This window comes from Talpa occidentalis, unplaced genomic scaffold (genome assembly GCF_014898055.3).
Source record: "Talpa occidentalis isolate TD23 unplaced genomic scaffold, MPIMG_talOcc4v2.1 talOcc4.8, whole genome shotgun sequence".
NCBI lineage: Eukaryota > Metazoa > Chordata > Mammalia > Eulipotyphla > Talpidae > Talpa > Talpa occidentalis.
The window spans coordinates 43,744,654-43,765,725 of record NW_023605194.1 but is presented as its reverse complement, the minus strand read 5'-3'; the positions used below and the strand labels follow the sequence as shown (position 1 = coordinate 43,765,725).

At 49.3% G+C, this 21,072-nt stretch overlaps 1 protein-coding gene across 2 annotated transcripts in view; it reads left to right on the top strand.

The window, feature by feature from the left end:
- ADAMTS14 (ADAM metallopeptidase with thrombospondin type 1 motif 14) overlaps positions 1-21,072 on the top strand; it is a 71,305-nt gene that overhangs the window by 12,231 nt on the left and 38,002 nt on the right. For both annotated transcript variants that reach the window (XM_037495698.2, XM_037495697.2), the window contains exons 3-4: positions 14,537-14,693; positions 19,636-19,826. In XM_037495698.2, the coding sequence (XP_037351595.1) occupies positions 14,537-14,693; positions 19,636-19,826 (348 nt within the window). The remainder of the gene's footprint in view (positions 1-14,536; positions 14,694-19,635; positions 19,827-21,072) is intronic.

The window sequence follows — 21,072 nt, the reverse complement described above, 5'->3', positions numbered from 1 at the left end:
TTCCAGCTGCCTCCCAGCCTCAGAGTGGTAGGGCCTGGAGTGCGCTTCCGGTGGTTGAGCACTCAGGGAATTCCCACATTCCCTCAACACCGTAGTAGGACAGTCCCTAGTCATCTGCCAGGCCCAGCATTCCATTTTCAGTATGCAGGCCTTGCCCTGCCTTCAAAGCCTTAAGAAACAATATTAGCAATAGTGATATTTACAGATTGGTTCATTTTGAGGCACTCCCTGTCAGCACAAATCATCCTTGCCTTAGAAAAACCTGCCTTATGAAAAACCCTGTCTTTGGCCTGACTTGTGGACAGCTGCAACTGCGAGAGGCTTTGGGGGCTCCTCAGTCCCTTCTTCACTTTCCAGATGAGGAAGCTGGGACTCAGAGAAGGAAGAGACTCACCCAGGCTCATACAGAAGGCAGCTGTCTGGGTCACTGGAGATTGGGCCCCTGACTTCCATATCAGGTCTCCCCACTCAGCCCACCACATGGCCTCTCCTGGGTCAGTGGAAAAGGATTCAGCAAATTTCAAGTGACATCAGTGATGCTGTGGGCTCTGTCAACTCCTGCAATGTCATGGTCCTCCCTAAAACTGAGATGCCAACTGAGAATAAGCAAATGTCAGTGGCCCAGTGGGCAGAATTGAAGCACAAACAGACTGTTCTGGGTGTTTCTTATCCTAAGTCATCATAGCCTCTGTTTTATCACTTTCAAAGTAATGGGGGCAGTACTGTTATATGTATACTTGTCATGGAACAGTAGAAACCCTTAGGTCTCATTTTCTTTGACTTTAGGTAACACAGTTAAGGGGGCTGTAGAATGGGTTCCTTTTAGAGAAACATTGGAAGGTAGGAGCGTTTGCCAGAAGCTGGCTGCTTCAAGCTCTTTGTCAGCCTTTGTTTTTAAGTCAAACAATTATTTAAACCTTTGATCTATTCAGAAAGTGCTGTAACACCTCCACCGCCTCTACCCCCAAGTCATCCCTCCCTATCATTGAATTTTCACCCATGAAGCCCTGGCCCATACTCTGAATTAGCTGCTTCAGCCCTAATTACTCAGCAGGCTGCTGGCCTGGGTGCGTTGAGCACTGGATACTTTGTCACCTCATCATTCACAGTCCAGGATGGGAGACTTGAGGTAACACATTCCAACCCCTAAGCCACAGCCACATTTTGTGGGAAAGCAGATCTCTCATGGAGGGCAGTGTGCCCGAGGGAGCTCATGCTGGAGGCTTGGCCTCAAGAATGTTTATTTAGGTGGTTTCCCTCTGAAGTTGACCCCATGGTGTGGAATCAGAACTGGTACTCTGGAGCTCACATTTAGAAGAGGGACAGGCAGACATATCGGATAGGCACCTGCCAAGAGTCACCAGAAGCAGAGTGGGAGCCATGGTGGTGTGACGTTTGAGATGGGCTAGAAGGGTATTCCTGGCAGGACAAAGTCATGGAGGCTGTGTGAACATGTGTGGGTCTTGATGCAGAGTAGATCCCACATGCTGACAGTGGGAGATTTTTGTTGCCAATAATCCCCAAAGGGAAACAAACACAACTTAATGATAACAAGTATTGGGGTGGTGCAGGCCTTCCTCTTTCTCCCTGGTGATGGTGGTGGCTTCCTTAACTCATCGCCCTGCTCCCATCTGCTGCCTGTTCACCAATATCAGCGAGAGCAGTGCAGGCACGTCCAGCCCTCACATGATACCCCCTGGGGAGGAGCCCAGCAGGCCTTAGGTACTTCTTCCCTGGGCCTCCTCTGCACCCTGAGACACTCTCTGGGCTCCTCCTGACTGCACTCCTAGAGGGGAACACTGCTTTCCAATCCTGCCAGCCTGTATCTCCTCTCCCTCTGGCTTTTGCCCATAGTTCACCATCTGAGGGGTATCTGCCTTGACTCTCATACTTAAAATTTTGACTCCAGTTCTCTCTGTGGCTTCATTTTTCTCCATGGCTGTTTTCATTTGGTCTGCCTTATTTTTATTGATTGATTGCCTGCCTCACCCCTTGGTAGAGTGTTAGCTCCAGGTATGGAGCTGTCTCTAGCACCCAGTCGTTAACTGATGGATGAATGAATGAGTAGATGATTACTTTTGCAAACAGAGGTTCAGGGAGAATAAAATTGCAGAGATGTATGTGAACATGTAGAGTGAATCAGGAACCAGTAAAGGGCCTGAGACAAGCTGTGGTGAAGTGTCAGGGTTCCAAGAGGGCTGGAAACATGTGACAGTGCCAGGCACCCGAGGTGAGAGCTGGCCTAACACAGGAGTTCAGTGTCCAGGTCACTCCTTTTCATCCTTCTGTGCTCGGTGATAAACATTTTACATGCATGAGTTTTTACGGGAGGGTGGATTTAAAACCAGGTCAGCATCCCTCCGGGCCAGGCTGACGGACAGATGGAGGGAAGGTCTGGCTGGGAAAAGTGACCCACTGGGTGCCAGCCCTCAATGTGGGAGGGCCTGGCTGCCTGGAGCTGCCCCCTGTGAGCTGACTTGCTTCTGAGCCACAGGATTTTGACAGCAAGGCCTCCATGCAGGGAGCCGCTTCTCAGCATAGGGGCTGGCAGCCACACCACCTCCTGGCATTTGAGGGCTCCTTCCTGTCTCCTGAAACTGCCACCACTGCTGTGACTCAGGGACCAGGAGGGGGCTGGGCGCAGTTCCAGGTCTCAAGCTTGGTGGGCTGTGGTGGTGGGAAGAGAGGGGGAAACCTTGGAGTCACATGGCTCCTGGGCATAGGCTGTGGAAACTGGAAGTGGCTTCCAGCCTGGCAGGGTCTGCCCTTGATTTTGGCTGGGCACAATGTGGGATTCGCAGCAGAAGGGGAGTATTTGAGCACCTGAGGTCCCCTGTCCCTGGCGTATGTGTGGGGGAGGTGTCATAATAAACAAGCACCCTTCCTTTATGAACACTTACCAGACATTTGAAGAGCTGAGCAACATTGTTCTCTACCCAACTGGAGAACAGAGCCAGTCATCGCCTTCATCATCCTCATCATCAGCCTCATCATAGTTGCTACTAATTGTCCTCACCCTCTGTGCTGCGGACTTGCCAGCTGGGTGGCTGTGCCATAATTGACTTGCCACTGGCTGCCCTGGACATCACAGCCCCTCTACCCACCTCCTGCCCCCCCAATTCCACTCAGGGAAATTTTGGTAAATCACTCTTCACCCCAAGAGGAGATGATTAGGGTGCACGACAGACCCTAAAGCACAATTTGTGTGTGGTCCTTGTGATCCTTGGTCTCGCTCAGCCCAGAGAGATGCTCACACTCATAAGAGGTGAGCAGTGATCCTGTCTGGACCAACCCTGACCCCCTCGATCAGGATACGCACCCCTGTGCTCTCATTCCCTCTCTGTCTTCCTTGCCCACTTCCTGCACTGTGTCAGGCTAATTCTGGTTGAATATTCCTGGGCTGCTGCTGCTGTTTTAATCTGATCATCACTTAAACATCCCATTTTGTACCACTCCATTGTGTGGACACTTCCAGAGTTTGGATCCCAGCCCTGGTTGCACCTTCAAATAAGCTGGGCAGCTTTGAAAAAATACTGATGTCTGAGCCCTACGCACAGAGAGATGATCCTCTAGTTGGGTGTGGTGTGGACATCAGTAGTTACACAAATTTGCCAGGGGATTCTGATGCACCTCTCAGGTAAGACCTATTGCTGTAGCCTCCTGGAAATGTGTATTGTGTATGGTGGAAAATTTAGGGGCAGGTCGTAAGGAATCAGGAGAGCCAGGCCAAAGGAAGGAGGGGACAAGGCCACCAGCCTGCTGTGGGGCAGGCCTCACGAGAAGTATTTCCCCTTCAGCATTTCATTCCATCTTTCCAGCAGCCCTGTGGCTTCAGATGTGGAAACTTCAGATGAGGCTTGGAGAGGCCTTGTGGGGAGGGGCTGGACCAGGATGGAGCCCCAGGTATTCTACTCCCAAGCACAGCCTTTCACCCCATAGCAGGGAGTCTGGATAACAGAAAGAGAGGGTTCCTTTTTTTTTTTTTTTTTAAAAAAGCTTTATTTAAAAATAGGCCATAATGTTACTTGCTCATTGTGATAGGCAGATAATCTATGTAGAGTCAACTTTTTAAAATTTAATTTAATTTTGGGCCTCCCTGGTGGCGCAGCGGTTGAGCGCTGGGTTGCGAAGCTGCCCGCAGCCTCTGCAGCGCCGGTTCGATCCCCGGCTGCTCCCCGGCCACCAGAGGAGGGTCCCACATGGCGCGCAGACCTCTCCTGCCGCCCGCTGCTCCCCTCAGCAGTGTACTTCGGTCCTTCTGCCTGCTCTGCTCCCCGCTCTGGCTCTGGTGAATTCTCTCACCCTCCCGCGCTTCTGACTGTACCCAGTGCTTGTATAAATAAATAAATAAATAAATCTTAAAATAAATAAATAAATAAAATTTAATTTTATTTATTTATTTATACAAGCACTGGGTACAGTCAGAAGCGCGGGAAGGTGAAAGAATTCACCAGAGGCAGAGCGAAGAGTAGAAGAGGCAGACTGACGAAGTACACTGCTGAGGGGAGCAGCTGGCAGCAGGAGATGTCTGCGTGCCATGTGGGACCCTCACCCAGTGGCCGGGGATCGAACCGGCGTTGCAGAAGCTGTGGGCAGCTTCGCAACCCAGCACTCAACCGCTGCGCCACCGGGGAGGCCCTAAAGTCAACTTTCTTTTCAGATAGGAGAATTATAGAAAGTGTAGAGATGGTGCCTGAAAGTTTAAAGAGGAAGGAATCGCCTACAATTCTGCTACCCAGAGACAGCTCCTTGGCACCAACCGTTTGTCTGTGCATGTTCTTTCTCACTTTTAAAAGTGCCCTGAACCAACCTCCTCTTCTTAGCCAGGGCTCTCCTACCAAGATGCCCAAATGCTGGTGTTTTTCCTCAGGGATGTCTTCCTGTTTACTGGCAGGGGATCTGGGCAGGTCAGAGCCAGGTCACAGCAGAGCTACTCTCTGCCCTGAACTCTGGCTCCCCACCTGAGCCATGGGGACTCCCATGCCCCCTTTGAATGATGATTGTGATGATCACGGCAGCAAACGTGTACTTACAGAGTCTTTGCTGCCAGCTCAGACCATTCCAGGTGCTCTAAGTATATTTCTCAAGGCAACCCCGCAAGACAGGTGCTTATAATCCTAAAGCAGAGGGATGTTAAGCAGTGTGCCCAAGACTGCAAGGCAGAGCCCACGGATTCTGGCTCTGGAGTCTCTGCATTTACTCACCACACCCATCACATTGATTCGCCCTGAGAAGGATTCTTGCTACAAATGGAGTGACCCCATAAGACATCAGTAGCCTTTTACTTCATGTCTCCTGGGGTGTGGGACCCTCAGAGGTCACGATTTTGGGAAGTGGAGCTAAGTGACCATCCCAGACAGTGACCTCCAGTTGGTGGAATGTTTCTACTTCTGGATGTTTCTTCCTAGCCTGTGAGCTGTTCTGCGAGTTTTAATGCTGCCCAAGTAGGGCACAGTAGGGTGTGCCAGTTGAAGAAAAGCCTGGCAATTCTTGGCCCCATCCTTCAAGAACTCCTTCCTCTTTCTTGTCCCCAAGGCTGCAGGTCCGGGTGATTCAGTTTCCAGAATTTCCTTGGCTTGGCCCCAGGTCTTGGCAGCCCAGCCTCCAGCAGAGCTCCTGTAGCCTGGAGCTTCCACATCAGCTTTGAATTATATGAGATCTCAGTTTTGTAGGCTTCCATCCCAGCCGTGCTGACTCACGCTTCCGTGGTAGCAGGGAACCCGTGTGCCTCGTGCCTTAATGTCATCTCCGTGTGTGTCTGTTGTCTGCCTGCACATATGTTATCTCTGTGCATCATTTCTGGGCCCTCTTGGTGCATGTGTCTCATCTCCATGCGTGTCTTCCATTTTCCTGCATGCATGTCATTTTTACTGGGATACAATTCACATATCATATAATTCATCCATTTAAAATGTATAGTTCAGTGGATTTTTATTATATGTACAAAGTTGTATAATTATTGCCACATTCAATTTTAGAGTGTTTTAGCTATCTCAAAGAAAGCCTTGCATTCTTTAGCTATTACCCTCTTAATCTATTACCAACCTACTTTCTGTCTATAGATTTCCCTATTCTGGACTTTGGACGGAATCATATGTGTTTGTAATTTGTGTCTCACTTCATTTACTTAGCAGAATGTTTCCACAATTCACCCATTCCTTTTGTTGTGCCATTCCTTTTTTGTTGTTGAGTAATATTCCATTGTATGGACGTACCACATTTGTTTATTCAGTCACTTCAATTAATATATGGGTTGTTTCCACTTTTTAGCTATTCTGAGTAATGTTGCAATGAACATTTGTGTACAAATGTCACTTCTCTTGGGTCTACGTCATGGAATGAAATTGCTGGGTTACATGGTAATCCTATTTAATAGTTTGTAGAACTGCCGGACTGTTGTCCAAAGTGGCTGCATCATTTTATATTCCCACCAGCAATGTGCAAGGGTTATAGTTTCTCCATATCCTTGTCAACACTTTCATTATCTGACTTTTTGGTTCTAACCATCCTAGTGGGTGTGAAGGAGTATCTTATTGTGGTTTTGATTTGCATTTTCTTTTTTTTTTAAAGTTTCTTATTTTTATTGCATAAAAGAACTGAGGTGTAGGCCAGAGGTGTGGGGGGTGAGAGGTTTCACCAGAGACAGAGTGGGGAACAGAGCAGGCAGATTGACTGAAATTCACTGCTAAGGGGAGCAGCGGGCAAGACAGGTGAGGTCTGCTGTGCCACATGGGTTAGCTCCCTGGCCTGGGCTGGGCAGTGGTGATAGCACTGAGACTTAACCCCTAGGCCACCAGGGAGGTCCCTGATTTGCATTTTCTTAATGATGAATGGTGTGAAGCATCATTTCATGTGTTTATTGGTCACATGTTTATCTTGGAGAAATATTTACTGAGATCCTTTTCTTATTTTTGGATTGGATTGTTTGTTAATTATTGAATGAAGTGTTCTTTCTATATTCAAGATACAAGTTTCTTATCAGGAAAGCAGAGACTAATCTCGCATGTCTTTTCCCACCCATTCACCCATCAAGCCCAGACTACAGTAGACACTTCAGAGAGACATAAGGACATACTGAAGGAGGAAGAGTCCCAGCAGGAGTGGGGGTCCCAGGGACAGGGATGGGAGGGGATGGCCTCCTCATATTTGTCATGAATCAAAGTCAATAGCCCAGGTGACCCATCAAAGAGTCTATTCCTAAGGGGTATGTTGGGTGCACCTTTCAGTCCAATTGACTTCAAGAAACAAGAGAGTACCTCCCTGGTGGTGCAAGGGATTAAGACACAACCTATGAAGCTGTCCACAGCCACTGCAGCACAAGTTCCATCCAGCCAGGGAGCTGACCCACATGGTGCAGCAGACTTCTCCTGACTCACCCATGCTCCCTTCAGCAGTATATTTCAGTCAATCCGCCTGTTCTGTTTCCCACCCTGTCTCTGGTGAGTCCTCTCACTGCCCCCTCACACCTCTGGCTTGTACCCCAGTTCTTGTATGCATATATAAATATATCTTTAAAAAAAAAAAAAAAGACACAGTTGTTTAAAAAAAAAGAAAAAAAAGAGGGCTTGAAAAAAAACCAATCCTTGGCCCTATACCACCACTCAATTTGTGATTTGTAACAATTGGGAAAAATATAGTACCATTTTCAGAGATGGGGTGGGCAAGGGTGCTTTAAAGTTTGAGGTGCACAGTGGGGATCCGGGGTCATTATCACGGAGGCTGCTGGACAATTCTACATGGGATTCTGAGAGGGTTCTAGACTGGGGATGTAATTTTGGCGTTGTCTGCAAATACATGGTATTTATTTATTTTTTAATTAATTAATTAATAATTATTTTTTCAATTTTATGTATTTTTTACATCATTTTTCATTTTTGCACAATGTATACATTTTCATCTTGGTTATAGTCCCCATACAATTCCCACCCCACCCCACCCCCCACCCCCGGTTTTGATCCTACTCCCTCCTCCTCCGCTGTAGTGTGTCTCTGGTCTATAGTTACTTGTTGATTTTGATTTTTACTTTATTATAATTAGTCTTTCTCCTTGTCCCTTATTTAGGTTTTCTAAATTCCTGCTATGAGTGAGACCATCTGGTATTTTTCTTTTTCTTTCTGGCTTATTTTACTGAGTATGATCCCTTCCAGCTTTATCCATGTTGCTGCAAATTGCATGAGTTCATCTTTTTTGATTGCTGAGTAATATTCCATTGTGTATATGTACCACATTTTCTTGATCTAGTCATCTATGGTGTTTAAAGCCATGGAATCAAGGGGACATCCCCAAGGAACATGTGTTTGGCTGGAGGAGCTGAGTGAGACCAGGACAGAGAAGTGACTGCTAGTTCTGGCCACATGAAGTCACAGGTGCCCCTGATGAGAAGTTTCCAGGAAGTGGTGGCTCTGGAAGCCCCCAGGGAGTGGTAGGGGAGAAACCATAAGGCCCTCCCTGGAGGCAGGGAGTGTACACAACTCTTAGCTGTAGAGGGAAAAGGCCTGGGGCAGTTGTGCTGGGCAGGGCAGGGCAGGTGGAGTTTTACAGGCAGGAGATCCCTGTGTGTACTTGTGTGTGGACAGGAATGATCCAGGGAGAGGGAAGGCATGGTAGTACCAGCTAATTGCTGTAACTACATCCAAGAGGGTGTGAGAGGGGTGGTCCTGAGTGCAGGGTGGGACAGGAGGAGAGGGTGAACATGGCAATGGGAGTTCATAGGGCGGTGGGGATCAGGGGAGGTCCCTGAAAACAGGAGAGAGTGAGTGTGGGGTGATGTGGGAAGTTCAAGCCTTGGGGAGGCCTGAACTGCAGATGTAACAGGAGGTGCAGCAGTTGCCAGCCAGCAGCGTGCTCACGTGAGAGTTGTGGCTGCTGAGAGACCAGTGAGCCCACATGTACATTTTCTCCATCAGTGTGCAGGCATGGAGTTGGGGGCTAATGGGTTAAACAGGAAAAAGGCTTTTCTGGCAGGTAGGATGGAGGGGAAGTGGGGGAGAAAGTGGGGGACAACTATTATGCAGCTAGATCTGTAAGTTCAAGGTGGTGAGAAGGGAAGTGAGGACTTGGAGGGGGGATTGACAGTGACCAAACGGTGGGGTCATGCCTTGGAGATCCTGATGAAGGTGAATAATGGCCAGAACAAGTGTACTAGGGTTAGGTGAGCAAGGCAGAAGTTGAGTTTTCTGAGACTGTAGCAAATTGTGGCAGATGATATGGTTCGAGGAGGAAGCCAGGCTGGTAGTAGCTGGGCATGGAAGCAGGTTGCTGGGATGGGGGTGAACCTGGTGGAAAGAGTTTATGATTCCTGCTTGTGTGTATCACCCCAGCCTTCATGTGCTGGTTTTCTTCCCCTTCTCACTGTGGAACAGTTTCAATCTGAATTTTCTGGAAGTCCAGAACTCAACACAGCACACTGGACAGTAAAATCCTCCTAATGGGATTTCCAGAGTGAATTTGGCCCCAAGAAGGCACTCTCCTAGAGAGGTGACAGGGTGCTTGATTTGGAGGTAGCCTGCTCTGCCTCCTTCTCCTCTGGGAGGCCCCATACAGGCTGCCTTGGAAGGAAAAGAAAGAGGAGACCTGGCCTGCCCCTCAGCTAGCTCTGCTGGAGCTGCCATTGTGAAATGGGTCCCGCCTCTGGGCATTCCAGAGAGGTTGGCAAATCTGAGGGCACAGGCAGGGGTCTTAGAATTCCCCCATTCCCAAAGGGTCTGCTGATGTCCTGTCAGGACCAAGCCACTGGCCCCTGCCCAGACCCGTGACCAGGCCCTTGCTCAGTCTGTGCTCCTGGCTCAGCACAGATGGAGCACCGCCTTTGTCTACGCATGGACTTCTGCCCCATTCGAGCTCACGGGCCCCCAGGATCTCTTCCTGGGGCCTCCCTGGAGATCTCTTTGTGGACTTATCGTACCCTTGCCTCCAAATTTACATGCAAGTACATGCAATGGTAGAATGAACATGTTTCTGTATACACATGCACATATACATGTTTCTATGTACGCATGCACAAATGTATACATATACATTTAAAATCAGGTGGCTTTCGTTATCTGCTGAAATATCTTGCCCTGATGATACACGGGGTGCTGATAAAACGGCCACCTGAATTTACTCAGTTATGACCCATTGCAGGACACAAGGTGATTTCTAGGCCAGCACCCCCTCCCCAGTCACCACATGAACTTGCCTTCTCCATGTACCCTGGAGTTGCAGCCTGGACTTGGGGGCTTCCCCTGAGTGCAAGCAGGACTGGATCACCTCAGTCAGCATGGCCTGAAAGCCTCTGGATGAAGACACAGCAGAAAGCATCAACTTCACAACCAAAATGATGTCACAGCCATTTTGGAAAATTCAAACAAGTTCCCCCCTCACGCCCATCATCCACATGTCTCCCAGGAAAGGCACCTCAGAAGCAGTTGATCAAAGGGCCTAGAATATACCCAAGGGTGGCAGACCTGCTGGGGGGCAGTCTACATTCTGAGAAATTACCTGAGCGCCCATAGAACATGTGACTCTGCTGGGTGTTAGCAGCTGTTTGTTGTTTTTATTGCATGAAGAACCTTCTTAGTATGGATTTTCCTGTTTCCCAAAGAAGAAGGTATAGGTAAGAACAGATATGGCTGACATTTATTCTCCAACAACTTATTTTCCCCCTTTTCTTGACTTTTCATATAGAAATTTGATTCGATTTTAGTGCTTGAAAATTAACCACCACTTTTCAGAAATATAAACATCTCATAAATTGAGAGACGGGAGTAATTTGGTGAGAAGGCGCAGAGCCAGAAAGTTCCCGTTGCCAGCCTGTCTGCCCTGTGTGGTGCCTGGTTTCCTGGCCAGGGCAGAGCTGGTGGGGAGCAGGGCCAAATTGATCCTGGTGCAGACAGGAAAACGGAGGGCCTGGGGGAGGGGCTGTCCCAGCAGGCCTCCTGATCTGGTCGCTGAGCCTCGCTTCCCAGGTCTTGCTCAGGAGGGAGGTCTCAGAGGCTGGGGGCACACAGGCCTGACAAGAACTGCCTGTCAAGACCAGGACATGATGCATGAAAGGGACGAGGAAGGTCACTGGGGAGGATCTGTCCTTGACCCCTGGGGGTTGAAGAGACCCATAGCTCCAGAGAGGTTTGAGAGTTATTTCTCAGATTGCATATTACGGCGCTTGCTATTAGCCTTAAACAACTAGCTAGGTGGGAAAGAGGCTTCTGTGACTCTCCCCTGGGGAAAGACCTGTGGGTGGGCATGGGGGCTGGAGCAGACCTAGGATCTTCAGAGGAAAGCTGAGGGTATCCGAGGATGTGTGTGGGGCAAGAATTCTTTCAGATTGCTTGGAGGGCACCTGTGGGGAGAGAGGGGTCTGCTTCTTTTGGGGCAGAAGAGTCTCCTCTGTTCTCATCTCCATGGTGGGAAGTGGACTGACTTCCATAGACCAGTCAGGCCAGCCCAGAGGCCGGGAGTTTGTCGATGGGACTATGAAAGGACAGTTTCCTTGCTTGAAGTGACCGCCAAGGCACAAGCAGGACCTGAGATAATACAGCGTAACGGTTATGAGCTACACAAAACTGGACTCTTGTTCTAGTGCTGTCCCTTGCTGGGTGACTTTGGGTAAGTTACTTAACCATTCTGAGTCTCTTTCCCCTCCCATGAAATGGATCTAATTTTTGTGCCTACCTTGTAGAGTTGTTGTGAAAAGAAATAAGTTATGAAAATATAAATGGAAGATAGTGTTATTGATATAGGGGATGCTGAGACTGTTTATAAAGGGTAGAATGTAAGGGAGTGTGTTTTGCTCTGTGAAGCACTGAGTGTCCCTAAACAGAATAGGTTATATCTTCAGGGAGGGAGCTCTCTGTCACTAGGGGTAACCAAGCAAAAGCAAGAGATCCCATAACTGGGGATGTTGTGGAGGTACTGAAGTCTCAGACTGGAGTGGGCAAAGTGATCTTGGGAGGAGGGGTTGGCTTGCCCTTGGATAGTGAAGCAGGGAATGCCAGATTTTGCAGTATTCTATATGCAGTTGGTTAACCAAGGCCCGGAAGAGGGAGAGCTTGGTGGGGTGTCTTGGTGTGGGGGTGGCTGAGTGAAGTCTTCTGCCTCCCATTCTGGAAAATTCTCCCTGCCAGACTGCTTCCAGAGCTGTGATGGGCAGAGGTAATGCAAGCTACTACTCTCTGCGAGTTTGGGTTTGACCTGCATAAGGTACAGACCTTCTGACTTGTGCTGTGTGGGCCTCCTGCCTTGCTTAGTTCATGGGGGCTTGAATAGGGCAGGAATATTCCCCCCAGGTATCAGATAGCTTTGCAGAAAGAGGGATGGGATGCAATAGGGTGGGGTGGGGTGGGATAAGATAGAGTGGGCTGTGCGGGGCATGGGGTTTGGCTGAGAAATTGTTCATAAATTCTTTTGACCTCAGGGTTTCAGTGATTTTGGGAGAATTCCCTGGGCCCAGAAACTGGCATCTGGCCCTCTGGTCCCTTGTGTCCTTCAGGGGATTCTTCAGGACTACAGTGATAAGGGTCCTTTGTTTTAGCATCAGTTGTTGATTCCAGCTGTGACCATGAGTCTGAATGCCTCCTCAGACCCACACTGCCCTCCCACCATGATTCCACACCCCTGCCTACACCCTACCTGGTGGGCCCTTAACATCTCAAATGGGTCTCCTTAGCATCCTAAGAGTTTCTCCTTTCTTCCCATGCATTTAGCACCCTTCCTCTGGCCACAGGCCCTGGCAGGGACTGCAGGTTCCAGAGTGACCAAGAGACTCAACCAGACCAAGTGCAACCCTGCCTTGGGCTCCTGCAGATGAAACAAAGTTTCCCTTGGTCCCTTGAGGCAGGGTGGCAGTGTGCCTATAGGAACAGGGTGATGAGAATGAAACTGAGGCAGAGGTTGTCCAGGGGCTAGGCAAGGAGGGAGCTGAGGGCATTGGGTCCCTCAGGTCAGCATCTGTCTCGGCCATGGTTTGTCATGGGGCCAGTGCACTCCCCTTTCGGCCAAGTGGGTTCAAGTTGAATTTCTGCATCTTGCAACAGAGAGGCTGATGGACCCCTGTGCATCAGGTGTGCCCACCATAGCTCCAAGCATATCTGGCCCCTTTGCTCTCTGTGCACCCCACCCCCCTTTCCAAGGGATGAGCAACTCAGCCAAACACTGGGCCTTATTTATCTGATTCTCCCTGCCCTGGGCACGCAGCAGATGCAAAAGTAAAAGAGTGGAAGTGCTTTGGCTGAATGAGTGTGTGCTGAAGAAGGTTTGACATGGACATTTTAATAAGAAGGCCAGAACTTTCACAGACAATTCACTATCACCTGATAAAAGGGCCACCTTGGGAAAGCCCAAACTTATTCCAGCGACGCTGCTGTTTTTCCCTAGGACAGTGCTTGACCTCTTGATTGGGTCTGCGCAGGCATGGAAGGAAGTCTCTCATGGTTTTGTTCCAAAATGGTGTTTGATCATCAGAGGTAGCAGGGACAGACATAAGGAAGATGAGCCGGTGCCAGGACTTGCGTGTGTCCTCAGTCCCTAAGAAGCAATCACAAAAAAGGTTGAGGTGGCAACAGAGGTGGAATTGAGTTGCATAAAGCAACTGCTGGAAAGAGGCAGCTCATATTCCAACAGAGAAAGTCCAGTAGATTTATAAAAATGTCTTTCTTTCACTGCTTTGTATTTGCAGCTGCGTTTTCAGTGCCTGTTATGCAGTAGGCCCTCAATAGATAATTGTTGAATGAGTGAAGGGATACAGCAGATATGTTTATTAAGTATCACCTACTATTTTCCAGGCACAGGGCAGCTAGGCTGGTCTTAGGACTTTATGGAGTTGACATGGGGTAGGAGCATGTGTGGCTCCACATAGATTCACGCACACCTAGCTGTGTGTTTCCTTGGCCCCTGTGATTATTGCTAATAACATGTTTGCTGGGAGTTGCCAGGTTGTAGTTTTATATTTTCATTTTCAAGACCAATGCCTGATTTATTTTAAGGGAATATTTTGAGGCAAAAAATTAGATTAAGATGAGAGCATGCACTCCTGGGGCCCCATCCTGGTTCCTTTATTGTCAGTGGACATTAGCTGCTCTCCATGGCCTGCGCACACTGTGCTTTAAATCTGAAATAATAGCCCTTTGTGCTGGAGTGGGGGACCAGCACCCATCTTAGGATAATTATCCTACACGGATAGCCTTTTTCCCTCTCGTGGAGCAGAAAGCAGAGCCCTGGTGTGTGCGCTTATTCTTTGTGGTAGCAACTTTGCGCCCACTTTGTCCCCCTTTCAAGCACGGATCTTTCGTTTAATGAAATGTTACATGGAATCCCATGGGAGCACAACATGGTAAAAGTGGATCGTTTTATTTGAGATGGGCATGCACACCCTTGCTCAGCCTTCCTAACGTTCCCTCCCACATCTCTGCGGGGCTTCCGGCCCTGGAAGCAGAGCCTGCAGGTGGGTGTGGTCACACGTGCTTGCATGCACAGACGTCTGTTCACCTTCCACACCGTGTGTTCATGCCTCTTCTCCCTCGTCCTCTCTCCTCCTGCTCGCTGCGTCCTGGTCCAGGCGGGCCTCATCCGCACAGACAGCACCGACTACTTCATTGAGCCCCTAGAGCGGGGGCAGCAGGACAAGGAGGCCAGCGGGAGGACGCACGTGGTGTATCGCCGGGAAGTCGTCCAGCAGGAGTGGGCAGAGCCTCGTGGGGACCTTCACAATGAAGGTAGGCTGTGGCGGGGCTCCAAGTTCTACCTCTGTCCGCACCTGGGGGTGCTTTTAGGTAACTTCTGACCTTAACCTCTCAATACCTGGCCTCAGTCTTCTCATGGTAAAATGGGATTGGGTCGTGTAGCTCTTCAGGCCATTGGAGAAACCCTGCAGGTTTTGGGGCTACTCTAACTGGCTAGAGTTGGGGCCAGCCCTCTGAACTATGGTCCAGCGATCGCTGAGGGACTCAGCATTGCTTTGCCAGACTATTTCTGAACCAAGGGCGAAGGTAGAATAATTGCAGTTAACTCTTTCCCTAAAAACCACTCAACCCCCGAGGAGCCACAGGCAGGAAGTTCTCATGGTATTCACCGCACTGCGGTCAGCTTATGCCCAACGCCACTTTAAAAATCCTGTCTCCAAGAGGAGGCAAATTACTTGACATTTCTGAGTCTTATTTTCAAATCTTAAAGTGGGGCTGATTATTGTCTTCCGAGGTCATGGGTATTAGTGATAGTGTATATAAATATAAATGCGCACTATGTTTGATAGTGCATATAAAAATCCCAGCTTGGCGCTCGGCACCTGTGCCTGATCAATAGCTGCTCTTAATACAGCTTTGTTATTAGGGTAACTAAGACTTATTAGGGTGTCAGCCCCTGAAAGCAGGGGCTTCCCTGCACCTGTGTGATGAGCACAGAAGCCTGCACCCCTGTAAAATTCAGGACCCTGGTTGAGTGAATGAAGTTGTGGGTGTGATGTGTGCTGGTCCTGCACCCATGCCAGCTTCTGAGTCCAACATAACTTTGTCACGAAGCCTCTTTAGTTAATAGGACATGAGAAGGCAATGGCTGGACCCTGGCCATGAGCAGATCACACCCTTGTACCCAGGCCCTGGCGGGGTTGAGCAAAGCATGAAAGAATGCCTGGAAACTGTTGTCCCCAGACAATGCCTCCTTTGAAGCCCCAGATGCTCTCCCAGTGTGGCTCATAAGGGAATTCACAGCACCATGAGCTAAGCCGTGGGCTTTGCAGGCCTTGGCGGTGGGGGTGAAGCCAGAGGACTGGACAGAGCCTCCGAACGCCCTGGTGGATTTCAGAAGCAGGTTGGGGCAGGCACTGTTCCCTCCACCGTGGCTAGGAAAAACAAGTCTCTTTGAGTTCCACTTATTTGAGGCCAGTTTTGCATCAAAAGACCATAAATTCTCCCTTTTTAGGAGAAAGTTTGGGAAGTCTCACTCCACTGCTCTGAGCTTCGAGCCAATTACGTCACCTGCCACCAAAGCCGTTGGCTGGGAGGCTGAGCCCGCTGAGCTTGTGGAGCTGGAACTCAGGCCCTGGGGAGTGTTGGTGAGACTCCCCCTCATCACCACCTGCTAACTCCTATGGGTGACGCCCTGTCCTGGAACCCCTCTGTCCTTCCTTAGAGAGAAGAGTGGCAACAGAGGACTTTCTTGGAAGACTGCAGCATAGTGCGTCTGAGCCTAGTGTGTGAAGGATTTCTGAGTGCACTTGTCTCTACTTAACTTCCTTGATTAAGAAAAAAGTTTTCCCATAGTCTTTGGGCTCACTTCTCAGCATGTAGAGAAGTGTCTCAGAGGCCTGGGTCAGCTGCTAGTAAATGGATATTTAGAGAACTTCGCTCAGCCTGAGCTCCTTCCCCATCTCTACCCATCCCCATCCTGTCCAAGTATCAGCCAACTTAGATGTCCCCTCCCTCAGTGTCCTGACTTCTTCCCAAACAGGCTGGTGGCTCCCGGATCACAGATCCATGCCTTAAGGATCTCTGTGTCTCTTTGTGAGGTCAGCTGCCCCAAAAGGAGTGTGTGGCTTTCCACAAGGTGGCATCAGACAGTCCACTGGACTGATTTCCTGCCTGAGTGTGGCATCTTCCTGCCACCTGGGATCTGCTGCACAGGTGTCTGATGTGCATCAATGAACTTGGGCTGATGAGGACACTTCCCCTTCCACTCAGGGGATGGCTTGGATGCTGCTTCCTAAAAGGAGCACTTGTGCACCCCCACATGCTCACAAACACCGGCTCATATTCACCCTCTCACATACAACATAGGCCCACATGCATACACAAATCCCTCCACACCCACACACAATTACACCTCGCACACACAGTTACACCTCACACATACACTCATACACACTCACACATGCACACAATTATACCTCACACACATATTCATACCCACCCACATACACAAACACACCACATCCACACATTAATACCCACTCACACACTCACACACAATCACACCTCACATATACTCATACACACAGAGAAGAACACACTTATACTCACACTTATAAACACTCATACCAACTTTGATGGGCTCCAAAAAAGAGTTAAAAAATTCTTTGCTCAGGGACCCTGTGAGAAATCTAGAACCTTCTCAGCCCAGAGGTAGGAATTCCCTTCACCAGACCTCCAGGTGAGCTGGCCCTCGCTCTAGCCCCACAGACACTTGCCGTGGGACCTGCATTGGCCTTTGAGGCTTTGCCTTGGCAACTCCTGCTCTCTGCAAGCCTTTCACCCTCCAAGTCCTGCCTGAGGAGGGAACTGGATGCCAATGGGAGGCCACTGTGGCCAGAACTCTGGCTTCTTGGCTCAGGGCCAAGGCTCATCCCTTCAGGGGCAGCCAGCCAGGCTGGGGCTACTGCTGATTTTTTTTTTTTTTGTGGGACCCCTCGCCGGTGGCCAGGGAACAAACCAGCACTGCAGAGGCTGCGGGCAGCCTCGCAGCCCAGCGCTCAACCGATGCGCCACCAGGGGATGCCCTGCTGATTTCTTTTTTAATTGAGAAAAAAATCAACCATTTTAACCATTTTAAAGTACACAGTTCAGTATACTTATTTTTTTTTTACCTTATTCATGGACTGTGCAACCATCACCGATGTCTAATTCCAGAATATTTCTATCACTCCTATAAAATACCTTGTACTCACTAATTCACTATTCCTCCCAATTTTCCCCTCCTCAACCCCTGACAACCACTAATCTACTTCTTTCTCCATGGACCTGCCTCCTCTGGACATCTCATACAAATGGAATCATACAATATGTGTCCTTTTGTGACTGACTTCTTTCACCTAGGCTGTTCTCAAGAATCTTTCAAGTTGTAGCATGCAATATCCTTTTAATGGCTAGGTAATATTCCATTTTATGTGTGCATACATTTTACCCACTGTCTGTTGATGGACATTTAGTTGTTTCCACCTTTTGGCTATTATGAACCTTTGTATACAAGCTGTCATGTGATCATATGTTTTCAATTCTCCTGGGTAGATATACCTTGGAATGGAATTGCTGGGTCCCACAGCTACTCTATGTTTGCCTTTTGGGGGAACCACCAAACTGTTTTTCAAAGCAACTCCATCATTTTGCATTCTCTTGGGGCTTCTTGGGTGGGCTCCTGAAAAGCTTCCCAACAGCCTGCTGGCCTCCGCCCCTCCCCTCTTTGAGGGTACCTATCTATGGCTTGAAGGAAGAGAGACAGGAAAGGGTGTGTTGGAATCTCTCAGCAGGCCCTCCCCAGTTCCCCTCCCCTGTTTCTCTTGAGAGAGAAATCTGGGTGGGCCCTGACAGGGTGTGATAATGGGTGAGAAGCAGATCTGAGTTAACTTTCTGGGGTTTTGCCATTAACTTGCTGCGTGACCTGGGGTGAGTCAGGTAACCTCTCTGGGCCTCTGTTTGACAGACTTGGCAGGGAGAACTATAAGAGGTCAAGTTCCACATTGCCCTTGCAGTACTTAATCTTCCAGGCACCGTTCGTGTGTTTGAGGTGATTGTTATTCTCCCCATTCCATGGTGAGAGCCTTTGCCTCTTTCCCAGGAACTTGTCAGTAGGCTGCTGCCTTCACTGTTGGGCTCAGATGCCAGGACTACCAGGAGGTCTTGCGCAGTGTGACCTACAGAGAGAGGCGCACAGGCCTCCGGGGCCAGAGTGTTACTCAGGGAGTCAGCTGCCCTTTTCTGCTTTCCCCAATAGCCAGCAGCCACATGTTTTCCTCACTGTTCAGTCCTGTGCATTCTTTCCTTTGCACTGTAGCGCTACTTCCTAAAAGGTAAATAGAAAGAAACAACAGCACTGGCCTCTGATTTCAGTTCCTGAAGTACCCAAATATGGCCCACTGTTTGCGATTGCAAATAAAGTTTTATTGGAAAATATATCAACTCACTTGTTTATATATTGTCTGTGATTATTTTTATGTTTCAACAGCCTAACTCAATAGCTGAGATAGAGGCTATGACCCACAAAATCTGAAACATTTACTATCTGGTCCTCTACCGAAAAAGGTAGATAACTCCTAGGTTACATAATAAAATGCTTGTAAAATAAGTATTTTGCCTTTTGCTCAAAGACTAGGGCTGGAATAGTGATTTTTTTGAGTTGCTGGTGGTGACTGGGTGGAATTTGGAAGCCCTTAACTGTTCCCAGGGTTCCTCAAAAGCCCTGGGTAGATCGCAGTCACACTATGATTACTTTCCTTCATCAAGATGTTTCCACCTTTGATTTTTACAGCAAATATGTGGGGCAAGAGATCAAGGATTGTTTACCTCATGTCACGGTAGGGGGTGGGGGGAAAGGATGGTGGGGGGAATGGAACTGTGGGGGTGGGCGATGGAGGCCCAGAGAAGTGAAGAGGGTTGGCCTAGGCTGCACAAGGAGAGAGGACCCAGTGGGAACTAGAACGCAGGCTTCCAGCTCAGGGCCAGTTCTTAGCTCTCTGCTCCTCTCTGCCTCAAGGACTTAGCTATGCTCTTGTGCCAGGAAAAGGGCTGGTGCCCACACATTAGCTGGTATGGAGCAAACCCTCTAGCTACATTGGCTTACAGAACCAGGAAGAGGGGCACGTGTGGCCAGGACAGAGGTGGGTTGCTGGCAGCCTCAGGGTGATGGCCCCCTCATGCGGTCTAACCTTGGTTTCTTCCTTCCTCATTCCAGCCTTTGGTCTGGGTGACCTTCCCAACCTGCTGAGCCTGGTGGGTGACCAGCTAGGTGAAGCGGAGCGGAAGAGGCGACACGCCAAGCCGGGCAGCTACAGCATCGAGGTGCTGCTGGTGGTGGACGACTCGGTGGTACGCTTCCATGGCAAGGAGCACGTGCAGAACTATGTCCTCACCCTCATGAACATAGTGAGTATCCCCAAGTGCTGGGTGGTGGGGCCTGGGCAGGAGATGGGATGGCCACCAGCTTTGCGATGGTTTCTCTCAGGCCTGGTATTTTCTGGGGGACTCAGGGAGTCTACCTTGTTCAAGTGGGAAAGGCCAGTTGCTTGGTAAAATGGGTATGAGCTCGCCTGGTGTCTGCCCAGGTTGTGGCCTGATCTCAGCTCTACAGGCTGGTGCTGAGGTGCCCATAGGCCATTGGTGCCAGCTCATAGCCAGTTGGAGCCTTTGGACAATGGTTTGTGGGCTTGGGCACATTCAGAACCTGGGTCAAGCATGTTTGGGGGCCTGGCTTGCCTTGGAATTGAAGGGACTTCCCTGTGGCTCATCATCTGGAGGAAGTGTCTAATCTCAGGCTGGGAGGTTGGCCAAGGAGTAGGCAAACTACTTGGGGATCCCAGGCCCCTGGCGTGGGTGCCAGGCAGGCAGGGAAATGGAGAGTAGGAGTAAATATTGAGACTTGGTGAAGCAGAGAGCCCACATCCTGGCCAAAGTGGGTGGCCGCTGCTCAGCTGGCTCCCACATAGCTGTAGGGCTCTTATCACAGAAAAGTCAGTTTTTCAAGAAAAATCAGAAATGCTGATGTTTTCAAGAGTTTTTTTTTAAAACAACTTTCACTATGGGCAATTTAAATCCAGAGAGCTAAGTGAAACTCCTAATTTTTAAACAGTGAAGCAAAAAACCACCTGAAGGCCCCGCTCGGGCCATGGGCTACTGGGCTAAAGGGCAGAGATAAAGGAGACCAGAAAGGAAGAAAGAATAGACGTGTCAGAGGTGGCCCAGTGCTGCTGATCTCTTAAGGAGAGCTTGTTTGTCAGCATGCCCACAACTGTGGTTCTGGGGAGGGTGGGGACCGGCCTAGGTGCTAACAGAGGAAATTATACAGACTATGGCAGATGCTGGGGATGGCAGCCAGGACCCCAGGACTGTCTCAATGGAGTCAGGTGGGGTGACATGTTGGGTTCAGACCTAGCTTGGCATGCTGGAGTGCTTTGGGGTCCAGATAGAAGGAGACGTCAAGTGTGGGGTGGCCAGCAATGGCCACACAAAACAGGAGCCAACAGGGCAGGTTTTTACATCTGAGTCTGCAGGTGACCCAGCTTAAAGGCTCGGCATAAACATCCATCAGGAACACAAGAGCTGAGAAAGAAAAAAAAAAAAAAAAAAAATATATATATATATATATGGATACACGCATACGCGCGCGCACTCA